The sequence below is a fragment of the Lichenostomus cassidix genome, chromosome 2 (genome assembly GCF_008360975.1).
Source record: "Lichenostomus cassidix isolate B80296 chromosome 2, HeHo_3.0, whole genome shotgun sequence".
In the NCBI taxonomy this organism is placed as follows: Eukaryota; Metazoa; Chordata; class Aves; order Passeriformes; family Meliphagidae; genus Lichenostomus; species Lichenostomus cassidix.
Genome location: NC_139482.1, coordinates 48,913,946 through 48,935,144, shown reverse-complemented (window position 1 = coordinate 48,935,144; position 21,199 = coordinate 48,913,946). Strand labels below are relative to the sequence as shown.

General features: G+C 41.1%; 1 protein-coding gene across 19 annotated transcripts in view; it reads right to left on the bottom strand.

Moving 5' to 3' along the window:
* Positions 1–20,979, bottom strand: part of CLASP2 (cytoplasmic linker associated protein 2) — a 143,784-nt gene extending 122,805 nt beyond the window's left edge. For 10 of the 19 annotated variants that reach the window (XM_085051463.1, XM_085051470.1, XM_085051473.1 and 7 more), the window contains exons 1-2: positions 20,005–20,978; positions 8,121–8,199 (exon numbers count right to left, since the gene is read on the bottom strand). In XM_085051463.1, the coding sequence (XP_084907589.1) occupies positions 8,121–8,199; positions 20,005–20,199 (274 nt within the window). In that variant the 5' untranslated portion in view covers positions 20,200–20,978. Of the gene's footprint in view, positions 1–8,120; positions 8,200–20,004 lie in introns of all 19 variants that reach the window. The other 9 variants (XM_085051457.1, XM_085051459.1, XM_085051466.1 and 6 more) reach the window with 2 other exon arrangements.
* Between the last annotated feature and the right edge of the window lie 220 nt (positions 20,980–21,199).

The window sequence follows — 21,199 nt, the reverse complement described above, 5'->3', positions numbered from 1 at the left end:
GAGTTCCTTCTGGAGCTTTTCAGTTTGTTTTGTTGCCTTCTCTTCTGACCACTCACACCTGCTGCCCTTTGTATACTTGTGCTCATTTTAAGTCTCAGGTCTGCCTATTTCTATGAACCAACTTTAGATACTCCACTACTGCAAAGACTTAGAAAATGCATTCTAAGAATAATCTTTAAAAGAATCTTTACCGAGGAAATGTTATCAGTGTTGGTAAAAATTCTGTTACTAAAAGGAGAAGTTTTTGAGGACAGAAACAGATTAAACCTAGGCAGCGGTATCTTCCTCGTTTCCCCAGAAACCTTGCCAGCTCAGGCAGCACCATTAAACAGCTGTCATTAGAAAGGAGGGAGGGAAACAGCTGCCTCTACAATTAGGGCAGTCTCTGTTCTGGGCAGGATGCACAGGAGAGAATGACATCCCGCAGGGGCTCCTACAGGGCCAGCGTGACAGATCCACGTGGCCAAGGGGCTAGTTCTAAGCAAAGAATCATAAGCAGGCTCTCAGAGAGGGCCTCGGTGCTCCCCTCCTCAACAGAAAGTCCAGTCCAGTTTAATCAAAAGCAATTTCCGACATTAATGCGCTTCTTGGGTTCTCTCCAGGCGCTAATTAAGAAAAGCATTAGTGGGATTAATGACACATACTGTTCATCATCAGTAGCAGAATGGAAAAAACAAACACTTTTTTTTTATATGACATATCCATGAGCCTATCAAAGTGTCAGTTTCAGGAACATGAGAACAGTCTTCATGGCAGAAAAGTTTCAAGAGGTCTATTAAACCAGAGAGAAAACTAGAAGATAGAGAACAAATGTTCATGTCAACTTCTAAAAATTTATAAGCTCTAGGCGAGGTTTTTTACAGCATTAGAATTAATTAGAATCAAGCAGAAACCAAAGAAAGCTAGGATTTCTCTACTCTGACTTAAAAGCGCTGTGTTTCTAGGTGTCATACAGTGAAATGCCCATAGACAGCTAGCAGATGGTATTCTAAATCACAGCCTATCAGTCAAGCATGGATCACTTCAGGTAAAATGAATTCCCACTACTAATAAACTCCAGCACTAGACAGCCAGGACAAAAAACCCAAAAAACCATTAAAAGACTGCACAGATTTCTACTTTTTTGCAGCTTAAATCAGTTATGACCTTTTATGCAGCTTAAAATTGCAGCTTAAATCAGTTATGACCTTTTACTGTGACCATTAGCTACAGAGGAAACCAAAGAAAGTGTAATAAATTTTTCTGAGGTGTTGCAGGAAGTTAGTACTTTTGTTACATTTAAAAATATAAAAATAGCTATTATTGAGAAAAAAGCATACAAATAATGGACTGTCCTCTAAAAGCCTTTTCTAAAAAAAAAAATCTGAAATAGTCAGCATTTTATTGTTTAAGAAAATCCCACAACAATCCAACAGAGCTTTCCCTGCGGTCAGTAAGCTATAAAATGAAAAGTCAGTATCAGACAAAACACCTGACTTGCATTTAGATGCAACAAGGTATCCTCAAGACAAGACTTCTCTCATATAAATAGAAAAGATTGCTTTACATTATCTGAACTCAATTTCTTGAGTTATTTGGTTTAATTTCCAAGTTTTATCTAACATCTAAGCTTGGCCTTTTTTTAAGCAAAGACATGGAACAGATGGTTTTGAAGGTCCCTTCCAACCTAATTATTCGAAATTTTATGTTTACTTGTTCTGAACGCATTTTTAATCTTGACTCCTCTGTAGAATGTGCCATTAGTCTCTACATTTCAATGAAATTATTAAAAATGACAAAAAAAAATTCAGTCAGGCCCACACCTGAAGATCCAGCATTTTTCTACATGTTATATATCCATGGTAGCTCATGCCAATACAGTTCTTGGTTTTCATGGATTTTCAATGCGTTTCTCCATACCACATTAAACCTACTTATTAAAGAGTCACAGCTTGAATAAGCTGCACATTTGAGGCTTTTCCACCCCCTAAAAAAAATCAGTAATTAAGTAAGACAAAAAGCAAAAACTTACAAAGTGGTTGTCACTTACTAAATGCTGACTTCCTCTAACAAGTATTTCCAAATTCTTGTACCAACTGCTTTTAATCCAAATTCAGTCGCAAAGTTAATGCACATTGCAAGTCCTTACAACTGCTTTAAAACACATCTGATAACACAGAACCATTTCGGTCTGTAAAGCCCTTTAAGATCACCAAGGCCAACCATTAACCCACCACTGCCAAGGCCACCACTAAACCATGTGCCCTAGTGTTGCATCTACACACCTTTTAAATACCTCCAGGGATGGTGACTCACCCTCTTCCCTGGGGACTTACAGGGCTTGACAACACTTTCAATGAAAACATTTTCCCTAATAGCCCATCTAAATCTCCCCTGGCACAAATTGAGGTCATTTCCTCTTGTCCTATCACCTTGTTCCTTGGGGGAAGAGACTGACCTCCACCTTGCTACAACCTTCTCTCAAGTAGTTACAGAGAGCAATAAGGTTCCTTTGAGCCTCCTTTTCTCCAGGCTACATAATCCACAGCTGCTCCTCATCAGACTTATGCTCCAGACCCTCTAACAGCTCCACAGCCCTTCCTGGACACACTCCAGCACCTCAGTGTCTTTCTAGCAGCGAGGGACCCAAAACTGAACACAGGATTTGAGGTGCAGCCTTACCAGTGATGAGTACAGGGGGACAATCACTGCCCTGGTCCTGCTGGCCACACTATTCCTGGTACAGGCCAGGAGGCCATTGGCCTTATTGGCCAGGTGGGCATATGCTGGCTCATGTTCAGCCACAGTCAACCAGCACGCCCAGGTGCTTTTCCTGTAGTGCTACCTGGGGCTGTTGTCACCCAAGTGCAGGACTTGGCACTTGGCCTTCGTTGAACCTCATACAATTGGCCTCAACCCCTTGCTTCTGCCTGTCCTGATCCCTCCACAGAGCCCTCTTAGCCTCCTGCAGATCAACATTCCTGCCCAGCTTGGTCTGATCTTCAAACTGTCTGAGTATGCCTTCCATTCCCTTGTCCAGATAACGCATAAAAATATTAAACAGAACCAGCCCAATGCTGAGTCCTGGGGAATATCACTTGCCACCAGTCACCAGCTGGATTTAACCCCATTAACCACCCCTCTCTGGGCTCTGCCATCCAGCCAGTTTTCAAGCTAGTGAAGAGTGCACCCATCCAGGACTTGCGCAGCCACAACTTGCATGCTTCGTTATAACAACAAATTTGACAGAGCACTTAAATTAGTTTGAGGAGACTAATTTAAATGGTCTTCCAACACTTCTTGAAGCTACCTGGTAAAAAATTTACACACTTCAAATTGGTTTCACATCATGGTATATGGCACTACAAATATCTTCCAAAACTATTTTTGCCCAGTGATTTCTCTTCACAGTAAGAAGAATTTGAAACCATTATTAAATGTATACACACATTTACATATGAAGATTTTGTGTGTAAAATGTGTATCCCTATTCAGACCTATACATATATGTACATATACAAATATAACTTCTCTGTGTTTGGTCATTTTAACTGACAATTACATTTCCTTTAACTTTCAGGTAAGTCAAGTATTTTGCAACAATTTATAAGGTTGTATGCAAAAGCTAATGTCAATATAGTTATATAACAGACTAATGGACAGTTCGATATATGCAGAAAAATATGTCATGGTGTAACACTGCATAGTAAAACCAAAACAGATTCTGCATACTTTTGCTGCATTTTTTCTTTTCCCATTCCTTTTGACAATAACAAGAGGGCCAAGTCATATTCACTTGTTTTAGAAAACACAGTTAAAAGTAAGAGTAGACACTTTCCCCAGAAATTCTATCATTCTATGCCCATAATTCTAATAAGTATTTTTTATTTTGGATATATACTATTATTTTAAACTAATGTGATCACCTGGGAAAAGAGACTGTGATACAGTAATTATACACTCTTATGTAACATCTCTTTAAATCACAGAACAAGCAGTAGTTTTAAATACCAGGAGATATAACACTTAAACACTGCTTCATTTTTCCCAGAATATAGGCATGTACTCTTATGAAGGAACACATATCCTGGTATTTATTGCTTCCAGTGTATTTTCAAGGATCTTAACTGGAAGTACTAGAAGAAAGATTCCAAATTCGTGTGTCCAGGCCCCCAGAACACTGATGCCAGCTGCAGAGAGCGTGCAATCTGGTTAATCATAAAAGGATAACACCTTAGAAGAAATTTACTGCAACATTAGATGGTTGCCTAGGAAACTGAATTAAGTCTCTTATCAGGCATTATACTTCAATACAAAGATCACAAACATGCACTTTGGAATACTGGAAAATATCTGTCTGACAAATGTTGTATTGATTTTGCCCAAATGAAATTTACAGCATATATGTAGGTTGCAAAGACTGAAGTAATAGTAAAGCATTCATGTTTTTCACTTCATAGAAGAGGCCTGTAGTGCTTAAGGGGGTGAATATTCAGTGACATTTGCTGTTCTCTGCACTTAAAGAAATCTATCCCCATCAAAACTGAACAGGAAATTAAATGGGGATGGGGTGTGAAAGGCAGAACGTGTTTTGCTATATTGCAGTTGGATAGTACATTATTATACTTCCATCATTTACTGAGATCTGAATCAGAATAAAAACATCTCAGGGTCACCAAAATGTAACACTCTTTATTAAAAGAAAAATATATTTAAGGTTCCAGGTATTTTATGAGCAAGAACAGTTATAAAAATGAAACTTCACCTAGAAAATAGGATATATTGTATTTTAAAAGAAGGCAGAGAGCAAAGCAGGTAGGTGTTTTATATATATCTTTCTTTGCTATAGTCATGGTGCAATCCTGATCTTTTTTGAGAATGCAAGTACCTACAATAACTTACTGCAAGAGAAGTTAACTATAGTTTGATTATTTCAACGTATTAATTAAATTGCCTGGAGAATTCCGTTACATTTCTCTTCAAAAAATAATATACTCACATTTATTTAACCAAAATAGAGAAAGTAAAACCTATCATATAATATACTACTAAGATGGCCTGTGGGGCCCTAAGAACTCACTAGCTGAAGTACTTTGCTTACAAATTTTCCCAATGTTTTCAGGCTTCATACCATATTTTTTATTTTCTCCCTACATCACCTCTATGCACTGCACATCTGCAATATATAATTACGTATGTCATTAGCAATATTCAGACTAAAGAATTTCTTAAATGGACATAACCAAGCTACAAAAAAAAAAAAAAAAAGCTAAAATGGCAGTTTACCTAGAACAGTTGATTCTTGTCAAATGCTCAACTATGGATATGGATTGAATGAGGTTCAACAAGGCCAAATAAAGGGTCCTGCATTTGGCTCACAACCACCCCATGCAGTGCTACAGGCTGGAGAAGTGTATGGGAAGTCAGGTAAGAAAATGAAGTGGTACCTCACAAACCTGTAAGAGCTCTCTGCAAACAGCTGTGCAGAGGTTAACTCAGCTAATAAGAGTGCATTTGGACTTCCATATAGTTCTCAAGAAAGAGTCTTGCCCTAATGATGAAGGCATGGAGGAAAGACAATGCCCTGGACAGTGGGTACCAAATTCACCATCACTGCACAGGAAACAGGCTCTTACAGCAGACAGTCTCATGCCTATACTGGGTCAGTTTCCAGGATGCAGCTATGCAACAAAGAAGTCTTTTATCAATATTTACAAAAGTAATAGAGGACAAATAAAACCAAACAAAAGTATGCCATTATAAACATATGCTGCCTCTCTGGTATGGCATGGCTGGTGCGGCTTCCTCAACTCAAATGCACTGCAACAGAAAGGCACTGAAAGCGGAAACAAGAACAATAAAAACCAGTTCTATACAAGAAACCGCTCTACTGGAACTCTCAGCTGGGGGAAGGATAACAGAGGACAGGCATGGAAGAGATCTGCAAAAGGAAACTGGCAGGCAGGAAGGTAAGAAATCTTGGCTCACCTCTCTAACACAAGATCTAGCAAGCACCAGGTTATTCAGGCAACCAGTCCAAAAGATTTCTGCATAATTAAGTACTTCTGCAGAACGCTGCAGAAGCCAAAAGTCTGTGTGGGACAGAAACTAACCAGATAAAGCTGTAGCAAAACAAAGCGACAGGGCAGACATTGAAGATACCATTAGGGCCCCAGCTGGCCCTAACCTGCAAGACTGCTGACAACTCGTTCTGATTGAAGGAGTTATCACTGCATGTTTCTCCTGTCCTTACGTTTTTCTCAGGCATCTGCAAGCAAATCAGTGTCAAATACAAGTTTTTGGTCTGACTTACTGGAGTCAGATTACATTAGAATACATCTGCAGAGTCTACAGAACATGATTTAGGAAACTGCTGGTTCTTTAAGTTTTCTTGAAGGAAGCAGTTTACTTATTCACCAATGTGCTTTTAATTAGTCCCACAAACCCTGGACTATACAAGCTCTAGACACTTACAATAATGTTTTTATATCACTGCTTCACTGACAAAAACTGAAAATTGTTCCAATCTTCTTGTAAAACTTGTAGAGAGCTACCAACTGATGAGAATGAGAACTCACATTTTAAATCACTCTTTTTAGAAGTAACTTATAAGACTGTTTTCTGCCTTTACTGAGACTAAGATCTCAATGGCTGTTCAGTTTATACAGAAGTTGATCATGAACAACAGTAACTTGCATATTCTAGAAGTCTTTATTCTGGAGATGCTCTGAGGACCAATTTCAGTTGAAGGCATTACTGCTTAGCTTAACTAAAAAATACTTTTTGAATACAGAGCTTCAGATGTTAGGTGTGTTTGACAGTTAGCCAAGTGTCAGTACACCCTTTTAAAAAAAAATATAAATACTACTGAAATTTAAATCTTTAATTTGTTCATTATCTCAAACTACTCAATGACTGTGACAAAAAAAACCCCAACAACAGTGTTTTCAAACTATTCTCAGAGCACACATAAAAAAGAGAAAAACTAAAAAAGCTTCCCAACCTTTAATAAAGTTACTGTAATTTTAGGTTCTATGCAGTCTTAAAATAAAAATCAAAACACAGCCAAACTCTGGAGCCAAACACTGTTTGTAGCTACAAATGGAGACTATTCAGGAATCAATACTGTGCATAGCACAATACGCCTCCAGTTCCCCTACACTGCTCCAATACAAAATTAACCAGCCAAAGAAAAACTCTTCGCAACAAAATAGATTTAAATTCTGTAGCACTCTACTGCAGCAGTTCCACAGCATACTGAAATATGCTTTCAGTTAATTTAGTTAGCAGCTTTGTATTCCTAAACTTTGAAATTTTATTTCTTAGCTCTTAAATACAAAACTAGACATGTAAAGAAGAGGAAGCTTAAAATTTTGACAGACAATTTGAGATAGCTGGGGATAAGGGAACAAATGTAACTTCTCATGCAAATTTTGAAAAAGGACATTAACTAGAAACTTTTGTTAAAAACAGCCAAAGATAAAACATCAACATTAGAGTCCTAATATCTCTATCTCTTTTCAAAGACAGCAGCAAAATGAGTTCATCAGTGTAGTTTGCTTGTACTTTCCAGAATAAATGTCTCATAGTCCAGCACATGTAGATCCGTTAATCTGAAATTCATTTGAGTAAACATTTCACACAGAAATAGCAGTCAACACCTTTTTTTTTCCATGCCATAAAAACTTTAGACTACTAAAAACTACAGTCCAGTTATCTAACAGGAGGTGGATCACATAATCCTCTGAGACTACAGACTTCAGCAGACATAAAGCTCCGATTAAAGTGATCTGCAAATAAAACCTTCCATCTTTAACACAACTTAAAGATAACACTTGTGTTTCAATGTAAATTTCAGCTGACTGTCTCAACCATATAGAATGAAACTAATCACTGGAAAGACACTCTTGGAACTTCTAAAAAAAAATCCCAACTACAACCTAAGAAATCAGTGACTGCATGACAAATGAATACTCACATGCTACTATACAATTATTTCAATTCCAACACCAGTAAGATGCCTGCCAGTACATAATAATTAGCTCAAAAACTTTTCAACATGTTCCACTTCAGCTGCTAAGGGAGGGGGGAAAGTGTCTTTTACTGTTTGGTCTTAAGAAAAAAAGTTGTCTTTCACTTACCAGTTCCTACATAGGGTTTAAAGCGTCCTGATAGTCTGTCGACAAAGGCACCTAGAACATCTAACCCCAGTAGTGCTACCTGTTAAAACAAAAGCATTAGATATTATAAACCACATCACTAAAGAATTTATTAGAATGTGTTTCAAATAAATCAGACATATAAAAGCAAGCATGCTGAAAAAACCACCTTAAAGATAAAGTTTCAGCTAAAGAGATAATAATTCCTTCAAAGTTCTTAAGACAAAGTTATCAGAATATGTTTAGAATGGTTCGACTTTATTTACATATACCAGAGCAGTTCAGATTTTTTAGTTCCTGTCTCAAAACAGGAGAAAATAAATATTAGAAATCCAATGTTTTCATGTTTTTAAATACAAAACCCAAACAAAGACACAGTTTAAAGGTTTCCCAGATGCTAAAAGCTTACTTCAATCTGGCCACTTAGCTCATCCACTAAGGTCATTACATCATTTTCCAAACTCCCAAAAGTAAGTAACTGAGAAGCTAATTCCGCATTCCCTAGTGGTTCAGAACTACACCATTTGCCCACCTGCTTGTTAAGCTAGGGAAGCCTAATTTTTTGTTTGCTCATTAAAAAAATAATAAAGAACCCCCTCAAATGAAACAAAAACAACAAGAAAAACTAAGCCAAAACAAAAACCAACCCAACCCACAACAAAAAATACCCCAAACAAAACCAAACCAAAACAGGGGAAAAAAAATGAAATGCAAAATACCACTGGAATTTTGAGGACTTTCCCGTCCATGAACAAAAGCTAGATGAGACAACAATATCCACTAATACAAAAACAAAAACATGAACAGAAACTACCAGTTAGACTAAATTGAAGAAGTCAGGACACTTCTTTTACTACATACTATATACTACTACATATTGTTCCAAGATTTCATTCCGTATTTCCTGTAATAGTTCATAAGGAACACGAGAACCTGCCTTTTCACAACTTGTAGCTACCTCAATTTTCTGTCCATGAAGGTGCAAATGGAACAACCGTTTGTCAAAGGAAGAACCTCCTCAAGCTTGGGCATTCCTTACAGTTTTCTTCCTCTTTATTTTCTAGTAGGATATGCACTGCAAATTTTTCCCCATGAACTCATGGCTAGAATTCCTCTCCTTTATTACCTGTTTATTTTCATAAAATTTGGAACCATATTTTTTGGACCCCTCTGTTTCCGTAAGATCCCCATCTGTCACAATTGTCCACACTAGGCAGCAGGCCAAAAAAATTTTGACTGGATGTGCACGTGCATACACACGGCCCATGCACACAGTATCACATGAGCCTTGTTTCCATAGGAAAGTAGACTAATCAGGAGCCTGCAGAACCTATGATGTGAAGCAACTACACAATTCAGGTAATTTCAATAAATTTGGTATTAGCACAGCTGCTCCTCTCTTAAAAAGGAGGTATTAAACTCAGTTCCCAGTTAGTACAACTTACCTGGATACATTACATACTAAAACATACTAAATGTTTTATTACATACTAAAATACAGAAAAGCATATATAAGTGGATGGCATCACTGGCTTAAATTAATATACTGCCATCAAGTAACTCTATGTACAGATTATGAAAAAAGAATGCTACAACTAGCAATTTACTTAGGAAAAAATACATATAAATTATCTTTTATGGTAATGTCAAGGCTTTTCACAAGCTTTTTCCTTTAATGTTATTTTCCAGATTATCAAGCAACATGAAACCATAGCCAAAAGCTCCATCTAAAAACCAATGCCTGAAAGCAATAAATTCATTCTAGACACATTGTTTTCCTATGATTCTGTTTCCTGACTACAAGCCCCACCTGACAACTTTGAAGACACCCTTCCATGCAAGTGTTTTGCAAAAACAGGAGCCTTTCCTTCCATAAAGGTACTTTTTACGAAGTTTCTCTCTTCTCCGCAAATTTGATTAACTTTGCAAAACCCGTCTTGAAGACTTCTTCCATTATGAAGAACAGCAACTCAGAAACTTAAAGACAGTCAAGCATACATGCAAGAGCTTTACCTCATACAAAGTCCTCTATGGCCTGCAACTTTGAAAAGGCAACTGGTATGAAAAGTCACAGTAACTGCAAAGCTAGACCGTGTGACCACAAGCTGAAGCAACTGCTCCAGTAACAAAATTTGCTTTCATTCCACACTACAAAACAAGCCAGCTGAACCACACACTTACAGAGGATAGCAAGTGAACTACCACCTACTGGTTTTGTAAATCTGTTTTAATATTTCTCTGTTCTGATACACAATGCCTGAAGCTTCAGCCATTTCCCAGTAGGTATCATCTGCACAGTATTCAAACAGGCCCTTTGGAAGGAGTCCTTAATTTATATGGGGTCACATAAACAGCAAAAAAAAAAAAAATCCTAAATTGAGGCAGAACTGATCTGCAACAAAGAGGTTCCAAGCTCTGAGACACTGTATGAGACCATTTAACAACACAGGCCCTCCACTATCAATAGAAAAACCTTTCACCAACGTCACTGCTCTTTCCCCAACAGCTCCAATGAGGGATGAATGCCTTCTGGGATTAAAATCAATGCATTTGTTTCTTACTCTGCATTCATTAAGCCCTTTGCTTGCTGTCCAGAAAGAGCCTTTGTATGTTGAAACTGATTCATCAGCTCACCATTGTTTGAAGCATTTAAACAGTGCTTTTAAAGTTCATAGGGGAAAAGAAATTTAGGCTCATTTGAACTGGAGTTGGTTAGTTCCTCTTCTTTAAGAAGCCAGTATTAAGACCATCCTTGACTTCTCAGACCAGAACAAAGTTGCCAAACCAACTGACAAATATTTTATCTGTCCTGGATAAGAAAACACCAGACTCTTTGGTGAGACCAAGATGTTCCAACAAAAATATGATTATGAATTGAACCAGTGATTAGTAATTGAGCCTATTCTTGCTTTGCAGCTTGTTCCTTTTTCAGATCTCCTTCTGCACACACTTTCCAGCATTGCCCCTGATCTTCTGTGGACAACTTCCAGGCACTTACGCTTTTCCTAGGAAAAGAAATACTGTTCTTCAAACCATACCCGGATGACCGTGCATGCTAACTATTATTTTCACTGTTATTCTGCAATTTTCCATCCCTGTAGGGCACAGCTAGATGAAGGACACTACCAGGAAAACATTTTTACTTGTCTAAGTTGCCAAATGACCTTAATACAAATGTCCTTGGATTTGGTCATAGGATCTCTGAACTGTACATGGAAATTCAAATTCTGTAGATCATGACCTGTGAACTAATCATGAGAATCTAATGCAGGAATTATGGAGGTCACTATCTGGAATTCCAAAGAATGAAGTTAAGGCATTGGACTTCCTGTCACCATGGGGACAGCTGTGGTATCACTAACAATTACTGACAAACAGAATACAGCATGCCAAACAACTACGCCCTGCAAGAGCAAGCATTGTTCTGGCACTGCAGTGCTGGAACAAGATATATGCAAAAACTTCATGAGACTTTTTTCTTAAGTATTGTCAGCCAAGACCAAAAGTAAACTTTCTCAATTCTCATAATCTCAAGAACCTTGAAATCAGCTCAACATGAAGCAAAAATATACATATACATGCAGTTTCTTGTACTTCGCTTCTTTAAGTTTTGTATTTTTAGTTCTCTGTAGTTACCTTTCTGGACACACTTCTGCCCCCCAATTCCATATTTTTTGCTCCCTTTACTGTTTCCCATTCCAGTTCTATACACTTCGACCACTTTGCTGAGATCTACCCATAGTCCATGCCCTTCTGTAACTCAAAAGCTTGCAGAGACACAAAGCTGTGCCCACATGGGCAGAGGGAAGCCTCTGCTTTTCTGGGCAATTTCTTCAACTCCTGTTGTTCTTGAGTTCCAGCCATGTCACCTTCAGACTCCATTCCCCCTGTAACTCAGCAGCAGTTGGGCAGCTGCCTCTGCTGACAGAAGCCAAAACTGCAGTCCCAGCTGCTGAAGCTAACACACATCATCTATACTTTAGATATTTCAGCTGACAAGAAAGTATTATTTCCATTCTCTTGCTTGTTTCATTTTCAAGGGCACTAATAAAACAGTTCCAATTCCAATAGTGTGGAGTTTTTCTACCATTTATCACATCACATTGCAAAGAGACAGAGTTGCTAGTATCTAAAAGAGCTGTCAAGCTCAACAGTCCAAGTTCATTAGCAAATGCAAAGCCCCCTCTACGTGAAAATGTAAGGTTATGGCCTTCAAAATGATGTTTTGCAACTCTACTTCGCACCACAAGGTAAGATTCTCCCAAGTATCCAATTTTTGCAGTTAAAATTACCCATCAAATGCAACCCTCACTGCCTAAAAAGGGGTATAGACCATCAAATTTCTGACAACCTTCCCTTCATATAATTTTCCTGTGATGGCCAACCACAGAACATTTCAGCATCACAGAGCAAGTAACCACACTACCAGATGATTGCTGAATGAATCACCCATATTTATCTAGAGTGACAAGTGTATTTCTGCACTGAAAAGGCTTGGTTTCTTCAGGGGACCTCTCAACAGGCACAATTCTGGGAGGTCCCCATTATGTTGACTGCTCCTGCACTGCAGCCAAAACAAGCAAGCATAGTGCTCTCATAAAAAAATTAGAGCTCATTAAAAAAATTTTAAAAAAAGAAAATATGTTTTAATGTCTTTTCCTCAAGTTGGGAACTTTACCTTCTGATCATGTCAGCCTGCATGAATTAAGAAACACTTAGGCAATTCTGAAGAGCACATCAATGTAACACTCAAAATGGTCACTGGAAGAAAATGTTTACAACCTTTGTTATTTCAAAATCTCTCATGATCATCAAACTGAATTCAGACTGCAAGCATGATCTCCAAACTGTTCTGTATTCTGTGGACAACACAGTACTCTAATTTTTGTGCACTGCCTTCAGTTTGATCCATTACAGGAACATCTCCAGTTTGCTTCACATGTACATGAAACATTCTTCCCTTATCTACTGTCATAAATTTTTCATCGATCTTGTTCCAAGGACAGTGAACAAAACCCAAAAATATATGATGCAGCAATACCTGACATTGTGAACCATTTTCTTTTTGAGATTGTCTGGCTAAAACTTTATGTGCTGCAGTGGGAAAAGTTTCAAGACAGAGCCTCTTTGAAGCAGGGCTCAGTGGGAAGACAATGAGATGTACGGTATTTCTCTTTCGAATAAATAATTAATTTAAAAATCACCAACTTTTTTCCCCCAAAGAAAATTGCAGTCAAAAGCACATTGATGGCGCAAAACAAAGAAACACTTTATTTTAGGACTCAGTTCTTCCAAAAGAATTTAATTCTTTTTGTGCCCAAGGTCTCTTATTTCCTTTCCCATTTCCTCTTATTTAAACTGTATCAAACATACAGTGATCCCCATTCTCTGCTACTTACTCCCACCTCTGCACCAGCTCCTCTGTGTGGGACGAGAAGCACTCATGCAGCTGAACGGCAGCCTTTAGGAAACCAGTCCAACAAATGAATAAGAGAAGGCATCTTAGTCACATCTTCTCCCTGAGCCTGCTGGCTGTGCAGCCTCCCAAGCACTCCCATCAGAGCAATGCAGGCATGACGCACCAGCACCATTCCTCAGCCAGGGAGAGAAACTGCTTGAATCAGCAGCGCCGCTAAAATCGCACGGCTCACACACGCTGACTGCTGCAAATTCTGCTCTGAAGGATGCACCTCTTTTCTCACACACTGCACAGTGCTTGGAAAGGCTCTCTACCCACACCCAACTCAATCAAACTGTAGCCTAGAAGTGATGGTCCCCTTATCCCTCTCGACCTGCAGACATATTTGATCTGATGCACCTAAATCTCCTGTAACATGATTCAGATCAGCTTACTGAAACGCTGGAAAATTAATTCAGCATCTTCAAAAAGTTAATTTCCTGAAGAATGACAGTGAGAACAGAACACCTGGCCACATGAGCAGCAGAGCTGCGGTTTCAACAGGGAGTATAGCTAGGCTGGCTAACACAAACTGAAGCTGCAAAACAACTAAGTCAATTCCACCTCTGGAGGAGACACCTGAGACTTTGAGACTATATATTCCCCATTCCAAATTAAAGACCAGACAAAATTAGTTTTAAATGAGCTTAAAATAATTAAAACTTCTTGCAAGTGTCCCTTGCCTTCTGGAGATCTGCTTGATTATTTGGCTAATTTTCAATAGTTGACTTAACATATCATGAATAGAATATAAATAATACATGAAAAAAATAGCAATTATTACTCAAGAAGGAATCAAATCATTGAGCTTGAAAACTAAAAGTGGATTCATACATGGACAGGTCAAACCACATTCTCATTACACAGAAAAAATAAAGTAGCTGCTACACAGACAAGATCAAACAAAACTTAAAGAATGAAATTCAGCAAAGAGCTCAAAGTCAAACATTTCTCCTTCAACAAAGACATTTAAATTACCACTGTTTGCTAACAAAGACTAAGGAAATACCGGGATCTACACAGTAACTGAAAAATAAAGGTTTAGCTGGGTCCTCCTTTAGTCCCTTTCTCTGTCCTGCACATTAACAGTCTTACAACTCACCATGGCATTTGCCTTTTGTGTAGCATATGCTGGCTTCTGTTCAACTTCAGATCCAAAACAACTCACACACGTTCTTCCTAAGGTCTGCTACTTAATCACATGCCCCACATCCTGCATTTGTACATTCAGTTATTTGTAAAGAAATGTGCAACCTCACATTTTTTATCTCTGAACTCTTTTTTCAGATCTCAGAATCTCCCTTTTGTTCAACTCATTTCAAATTCTAGCTTCCACCTTGCACACACACGTGCAGTCAACCAAGTGTTAACTGCTGCTATCTCTGCAAGTATTTCAGACAAGCATCCTAACCACTTGCCTTTACCTATTTGCAAAATTACGTTTCAAACCTTCCCTTCCAGTCTGGAAATTGAAAGCTCCTCCTGCTGGCCTTTTGTCAAACTAAAGACAAACAGAAAAATACTTGCAAAACTAAGGAAATAGAAAAATGCAACAGCAACATTACTGGTATTTTAGTATCTTTTGGTATTTGGTGTTGAAACAAACAAAAGCTCTGAAAAAATCTCACTCTTCAAGAAACATAGAATAAAAGATAATTCCAAGGATTTGTCTATAAGAAACAGATTATCCACACTATCAGTAAGAGATAGAGTGAAATCAGATTTTATTCTTCCCATGGCAAGCAATCTGCTGTTCTGGCATAAAACCAGTGATTATTAATTACTTTTCTGTCGCTGTTGAGCCGCTAGCAGAGAAGTAGAAACCCAGGTTCTCAGGCAAGAAAAGAGAGCGCTTTATTATTTTGATTTCCACATATATAGACTTTTCACAGGTCACCCAGATTGGTCAGTCAAAAACCTCCCCCTAGGCCTAATTGGCCAGGCCTGAACTGCCCAAACCTCAAGACCTTGTTTGCAAAAACATCCAAACTTTATCTCTGTTTATAAAACACAGCAAAATGTTCTCACGAGAGAGACCTGTGCTAGCCACACTTTTCTACTGCAGCTGAGGAATAAAACAAGCTAAGATACTGACCACAAAGGTAAGAAATCCAAAGGTGACTCGTAGTCACAAACATTCCTGATTATTCTTCTCATATAAAACTACCTTGAGAAACTACCACCATTTTAGTTACATGTCTTTGTTACTTCTGATCAGGTGTGACTTGCTCAAAGAGCCGAAAGGTGGCTTTATTGCTCAAAAACCAATTTTTATGAGGGTAACTGTTCAGTTTCGGTGTTCTTAAAGACTCCACAGTATGTCAGCAGTCAAGAGCAGATTTGCAAAGCTCTACATGAAAAGCAGTATTTCCCCATCCCACATCTCTTCAGCAGAAGCTCAAAGCAGATTTCCAGATTACTCGAGTCAGACACAGAACAGTTTGAGTCACCAGACTGCACAGCTAGATAATCTTGTAATTATTTCAAGTGACTATAGAGTATGAGAGTGACCTAAGAGATGTGTAAAACAACACTCATGCATATACAGAGGAAGATGCAGGCTAACCCACCAGCAAATATCTATCAGTAGTGCTATCCTCAGAATGGGAAATCAATTTACTGTTTGAAGTTCACCTGAGAGTCTGAACACAAACAACAGCATTGTTCCCATTTTCTGGGATTGCTAAATATTTCAGTTTGAGAACAGATATCAGTGGAATAACACCATCACTCAACTCTTAATACTTTGCATTCAACTTACCTACTCATATTCCTCACAGACTTGGGAGAACAGTTGAGGAAGGGGACATGGGGATCAACATACACCCAAGAAACCAAATCTCTGCACTGTAGAAGGAGAGAGGTCAGACCAAACCAGTACAAAATAAGCCAGACCACCAGGCAAATTATTTTCAGTTCAGTGAAGAATTCTTTCATTCTAGCGAGATACAAAACAAAAGCTAAAATTATGCACATCTTCTATGTATTGCTTGACATTGCATAGCATTCAAGAGTGTTTGGAAGCTGATTTATCACTGACCATATAGACATGGTAACTGAAATACTCATAATAGAACACTGACTCGTCTGTCTCTAGGTCATTCCCCATGTTCTGCAACCAATTTTCACTACTCTGAACCGCCTGCAGATGAGTCAACACATTCTTAATCCCACCTTTCTGATTTGCCAATAACTCAAACTAGTAATTGTGTTTTCCACTTCAATGAGCTAGATGAACTCAAAAGTTTTCCTATCTGCTCTCTCAGTTTGGAATTGCCAAGTTCTTTATTAAATAACTATAAAGACTTGCAAACTTCAGAAGAGCAAGAGCACTATTTCATGTGGCCAAAACCTTTTTGAGATGAGTTAATTCAACCTTACTGATAACTAGCCCACATTTAAAATCATAAAATCGTTTAGGAAAAGACCTTTAAGATCACCGAGTCCAACTTGTTTACTGAAGGCTTATTCTCTTTTTCTCCCACTCATTATCAAGCCTGCTAGGTCAACCCTCCTACTATCTCCAGATCCTTGCCCTTCTGGTTATGTGAGCCAGAAACTTTCTAGGGGGGCATATTGTAGAAAGTTTTCACAGGCACAGCATAAGAGCTGAGAACAGAGCTAACAGATCATGCATCTCCTCTTTCAGTATGGTCAGCAGACTGCACTGCATGCACGAACTGAGCTTTCAGACAAAATGAAAGATATGGCACATTCAGGACAAGTCACATTAGTTATCCCCTTATTATCCATACCCCTCACCAACAGCAGAAGTAATGCTCCCCCTCAAAACTTCCTCCAGCATTGCCCACTTGTATCTCCAATTCATCTAGCTCAGCAGTTCTGGTAAGTACGCCAGTCTCCCGCTCTTATCACTGTTCATGACATCACCAGTCATGTCAGCTGGGAGGGATTCATTACTTTGGAACTCTAGAGACCTGCGAGACTTTTAGCAAGATACAAAAGGCAGAATTGCCTGTGTGCTGTTTATATCCATTCCTCAGTAAAGAGTGAGCAACAATACATAAAATAATACAGCAATCAAAAATCCCTAGGGTTTTTTTTTTTTGAGACGACACATAAGCCTGTGGCACTCACTATTCTGTTGTTCAGGGCCTGAGTTTAATAATAAAATAGGATGTAATTTAAATGTGTAACATCTATGCTTGCATGAGACAAAATATTCAACTAAGACACAAACCACTTTTCTAGAACATTAACTTTCATTTGAAACAGCACATGCTGGCAGTCACCACCACAGCCAGGAACACTGGAAGTGATCATGAGAAAAAGAGCCAAGACCTTGTGCTGCTGCCATTAATATAATCACAGAATCTTCCATGCTGGAAGGGACCCACAAAGATCATCAAGTCCAATTCTAAGTGATGGCCCCTACAGGGATCAAACCCATCATTAACACTACAATCTAACGTACATGACATGCTTTAAAACACAATGCTGTATGTATAAACAGCCACCAGTAAGCAGATATAGGGAAGACGTAACAAAAATACTTTCACGCTTCTGCAAGCTATCTTTAAAATTCTTAGAATCTGTAATACTCTCATTTGACATGACTCTTTTCAGTGCTACCCAGCAATGTAACAAGGGGCAACAGGCACAAACTGAAATACAAAAGTTCCATCTGAATATGAGGGAAAAATTTCCTTTACTTTGACGGTGACAGAGGACTGGAACAGGATGCCCAGCGAGGTTGTGGAGTCTCCTCTGCAGAAACTCAAAACCCACCCAGCTGTATTTCTCTGCAGCCTGCTCCAGGTGAATCTGCTATAGCAGGGAAGTTGGTAGGGGATCTCCCTTCTGTGACTGATGCTTGTGGAGCACTGCACAGTTCTCATTCATCCTACAGTCCAAACAGCTAAGGAGCTCTGTCAGCTTGCACCAACAGCAAACAAAACGTCTTGCACTACGAAAAATACATCTTGAAAACTGAATTTCCAGTCTTAATGCCAAATTCTGTTAATTTACAAGTGCAAGAATTGCCCCGTTAAATAAGTAGCTAGCCCTCTTCATGCAAAACAGTATTTTTAAAGACCTGTCTACGTCTCACAGTAAACAATTTTATCCCCAAAAGCTGCCCTCAAATGATGAATTTAAAGGCAAATAAATTCTATTTATCCAGCACACCGTATTTCCTCAAGCTAACCTGACCTTTACTTACAAACATGCTTCCAAAATAAATAAATCAATGCGCAAATCGAGTTAAGCCTTTATTATTTCCAGACCTCAAACTCAGAAGTTGCTACGTGCAAACGCGGGCGAAATAAAGTCAATGGAAGAGGAAAAAAAAAATCCATTTCAGGAACATACTGCCATGAGAGGTTACTCTGCGCCCTCCTGCTGTGTCTAAGAAAATAGAAAAAGAGCGAGAACAAGCTCAGCGCAGCGAGTTTGAAGGTGCAAAGTGCGAGTCGCTCAGGTTACGAGCGCAGGGCGGAGCTGGCCCGGCAGAGAGCCTCGGGCACCCAGCGCGGCCCGCCAGCGCCCCCCGGCGGCCGCGGCGCACACTGCCCCGGCCGCGCCGCGCACTCACCGCTGGGCGGGGGAAAAATTTATTAAAATAAATTTAAAAAAAAAAAAGTCGCCAATACGAACACGATTGTCCTTGGCACTAAAACCGCGCTGTCAATGGCCTTATCGGCTGAGCGACGTCAGAACAACTCGCGAGTACTACACGGCGAGGGAGCGATGGCTCTTTTGCCGTGGCTCCGTCTAAAAGACACACGCACACCGAGAAGAGCCAAACGTGAGTCATCATCGGGCCGCTAAAGCACACCGGGTAACTTCCCAGGTGCACGGAAGTCACCTGAAGACGACACAAACAACTTTAAACTTACAGTGGGAACCCCAAGAAGCCAATTATTCAATAAATTGTCTGAAATACACACAGCGTAATACAAATCCGGTGAAGCAGCGCTCTTTACGGCCTGCAGAAAACGATGGCAATCCCGTGAAACATTACACCCAAGTACACAGACCATGGAATGGGAGTGGTAGCGAGAAAAAAAATAAAAGAAATAATCATCACCTATCTTGTTTCTGAGTAAGAAACACAACCCGAGTGTGTATTATAGTTGCGTGGGGGGGAGTTTAACACTATGCCTTCAGAAAAACCCCAAACTCAAACCAAAACACCATTTAGGCAACGATAAAGGCAAAACCAAAACCCCTATTACTGCTTCTTTGAGGACACGGGAATAGAAACAATAAAACATTAACCACCCGTCCAAAAATTCGGAATTCCCCTTAGTGGAGGGACGGCTAAAACTGGCACAAATGTAGTTTTATTTCTCTTCTCACCTCATTAAAAAGTAACCCGGGGCTCTGTACCTCCCTACCATGATGAATCATGGTGTTCCCGTACCGAGACCCGCCGAGCAGCCTCACCTTAAAATTACTGGAGTTGACCCACGCTGTTAGTTCGTCGATCACTTTGTCGAGGCGCTGCTGGTCCTGCTCCAGATCGGTGGACCTCGCCGGGTCGCTCAGGTACTCCAGCAGCTCTTGGCCGACCTGCATCCTGCGGCCCACGTCCTTCTGCTGTACCTGCTCGCAGAAATAATCCATGCCGCCAGGCTCCATCTTCGGACGCTGCGGAAAGTTTTTCGTAGGCGAGCCGAGGGCCTCAGGGTCGGAAGCGCGGGCAGGGGAGGGCGGGCGGCGGGGGCGCGGACAGGCCTGCCGTCCTCATGGAGCCGCTGCCGGCGCTCCCCGCCCCGGCTCCGCGCCCGCCGCCCCCATGCGCACTCGCAGCCCCGCGGGGGGAAGCCCCCGGCGGGAAGGGAACGCGGCGCTGCGCAGGGCTCGGCGGGAGCTGCTCACTCCTGCTCACAGCTTTCCAGCCGCGTCCGCGCCGTCCCGAGGGATCCCGACAGGGCTCCCCACCGCCGCCCCTCCTCTTCCCCCGCCGGGGGACGGAAAATAGAGCTCCAAACAGGCGCTGCGGCTGGAGGGGCTCGCAGGCACCTCAGCCGCGGGTTCGGGGGGACTCCGCGGGAGGTGCTGCCGCCTCCGCTCGCTCTCCCTTCTCTCCTCCCGCCCGAGGAAAGATACCGGGCCGCCTCTCACGGCTGCTCACGGGCACCGGCGAGGCCGGGGCGGACCTCTCATGCTCCTGACGCCGCGGCCTCCGGCCCCTCCTGCCCGCCCGCGGCCGCTCCCAAACTTTCGTCTCGGCGGGTCTCGGCGCCGCCCGCTCCCCTCCACCGCGAGCCGGACCGGAGCGGACCGGGAGAGTCCCACGGGGAGCCGCTCACGCTTCGCCGCGCCTTCCCCCGCCGCGCTCTGCGGAGGCAGCGCCGCCTCCGTCCCGTGGAAGTTGCGCCTCCCGCCGCCGCCGCTACCGCCCCGGCCGGCGCCAGGCGGACACACCGGGCGTGGCCCGCGCGGCCCCGCCTCCGCCGCGTCTCCCGCTTCCCCTGGGAGAGCGCGCGCCCGTGCCGCGCCTCCCGCCCCGCGCTGCGGCGCGAGGGATGGACGGGCGGAGGGACGGATGGGTGTACGGATGGATATACGGAGGGATGGATACACGGATGGATATGGGCGGGCGGGCAGAGGACGGGCAGCGCGCGCTCCCGCGGGC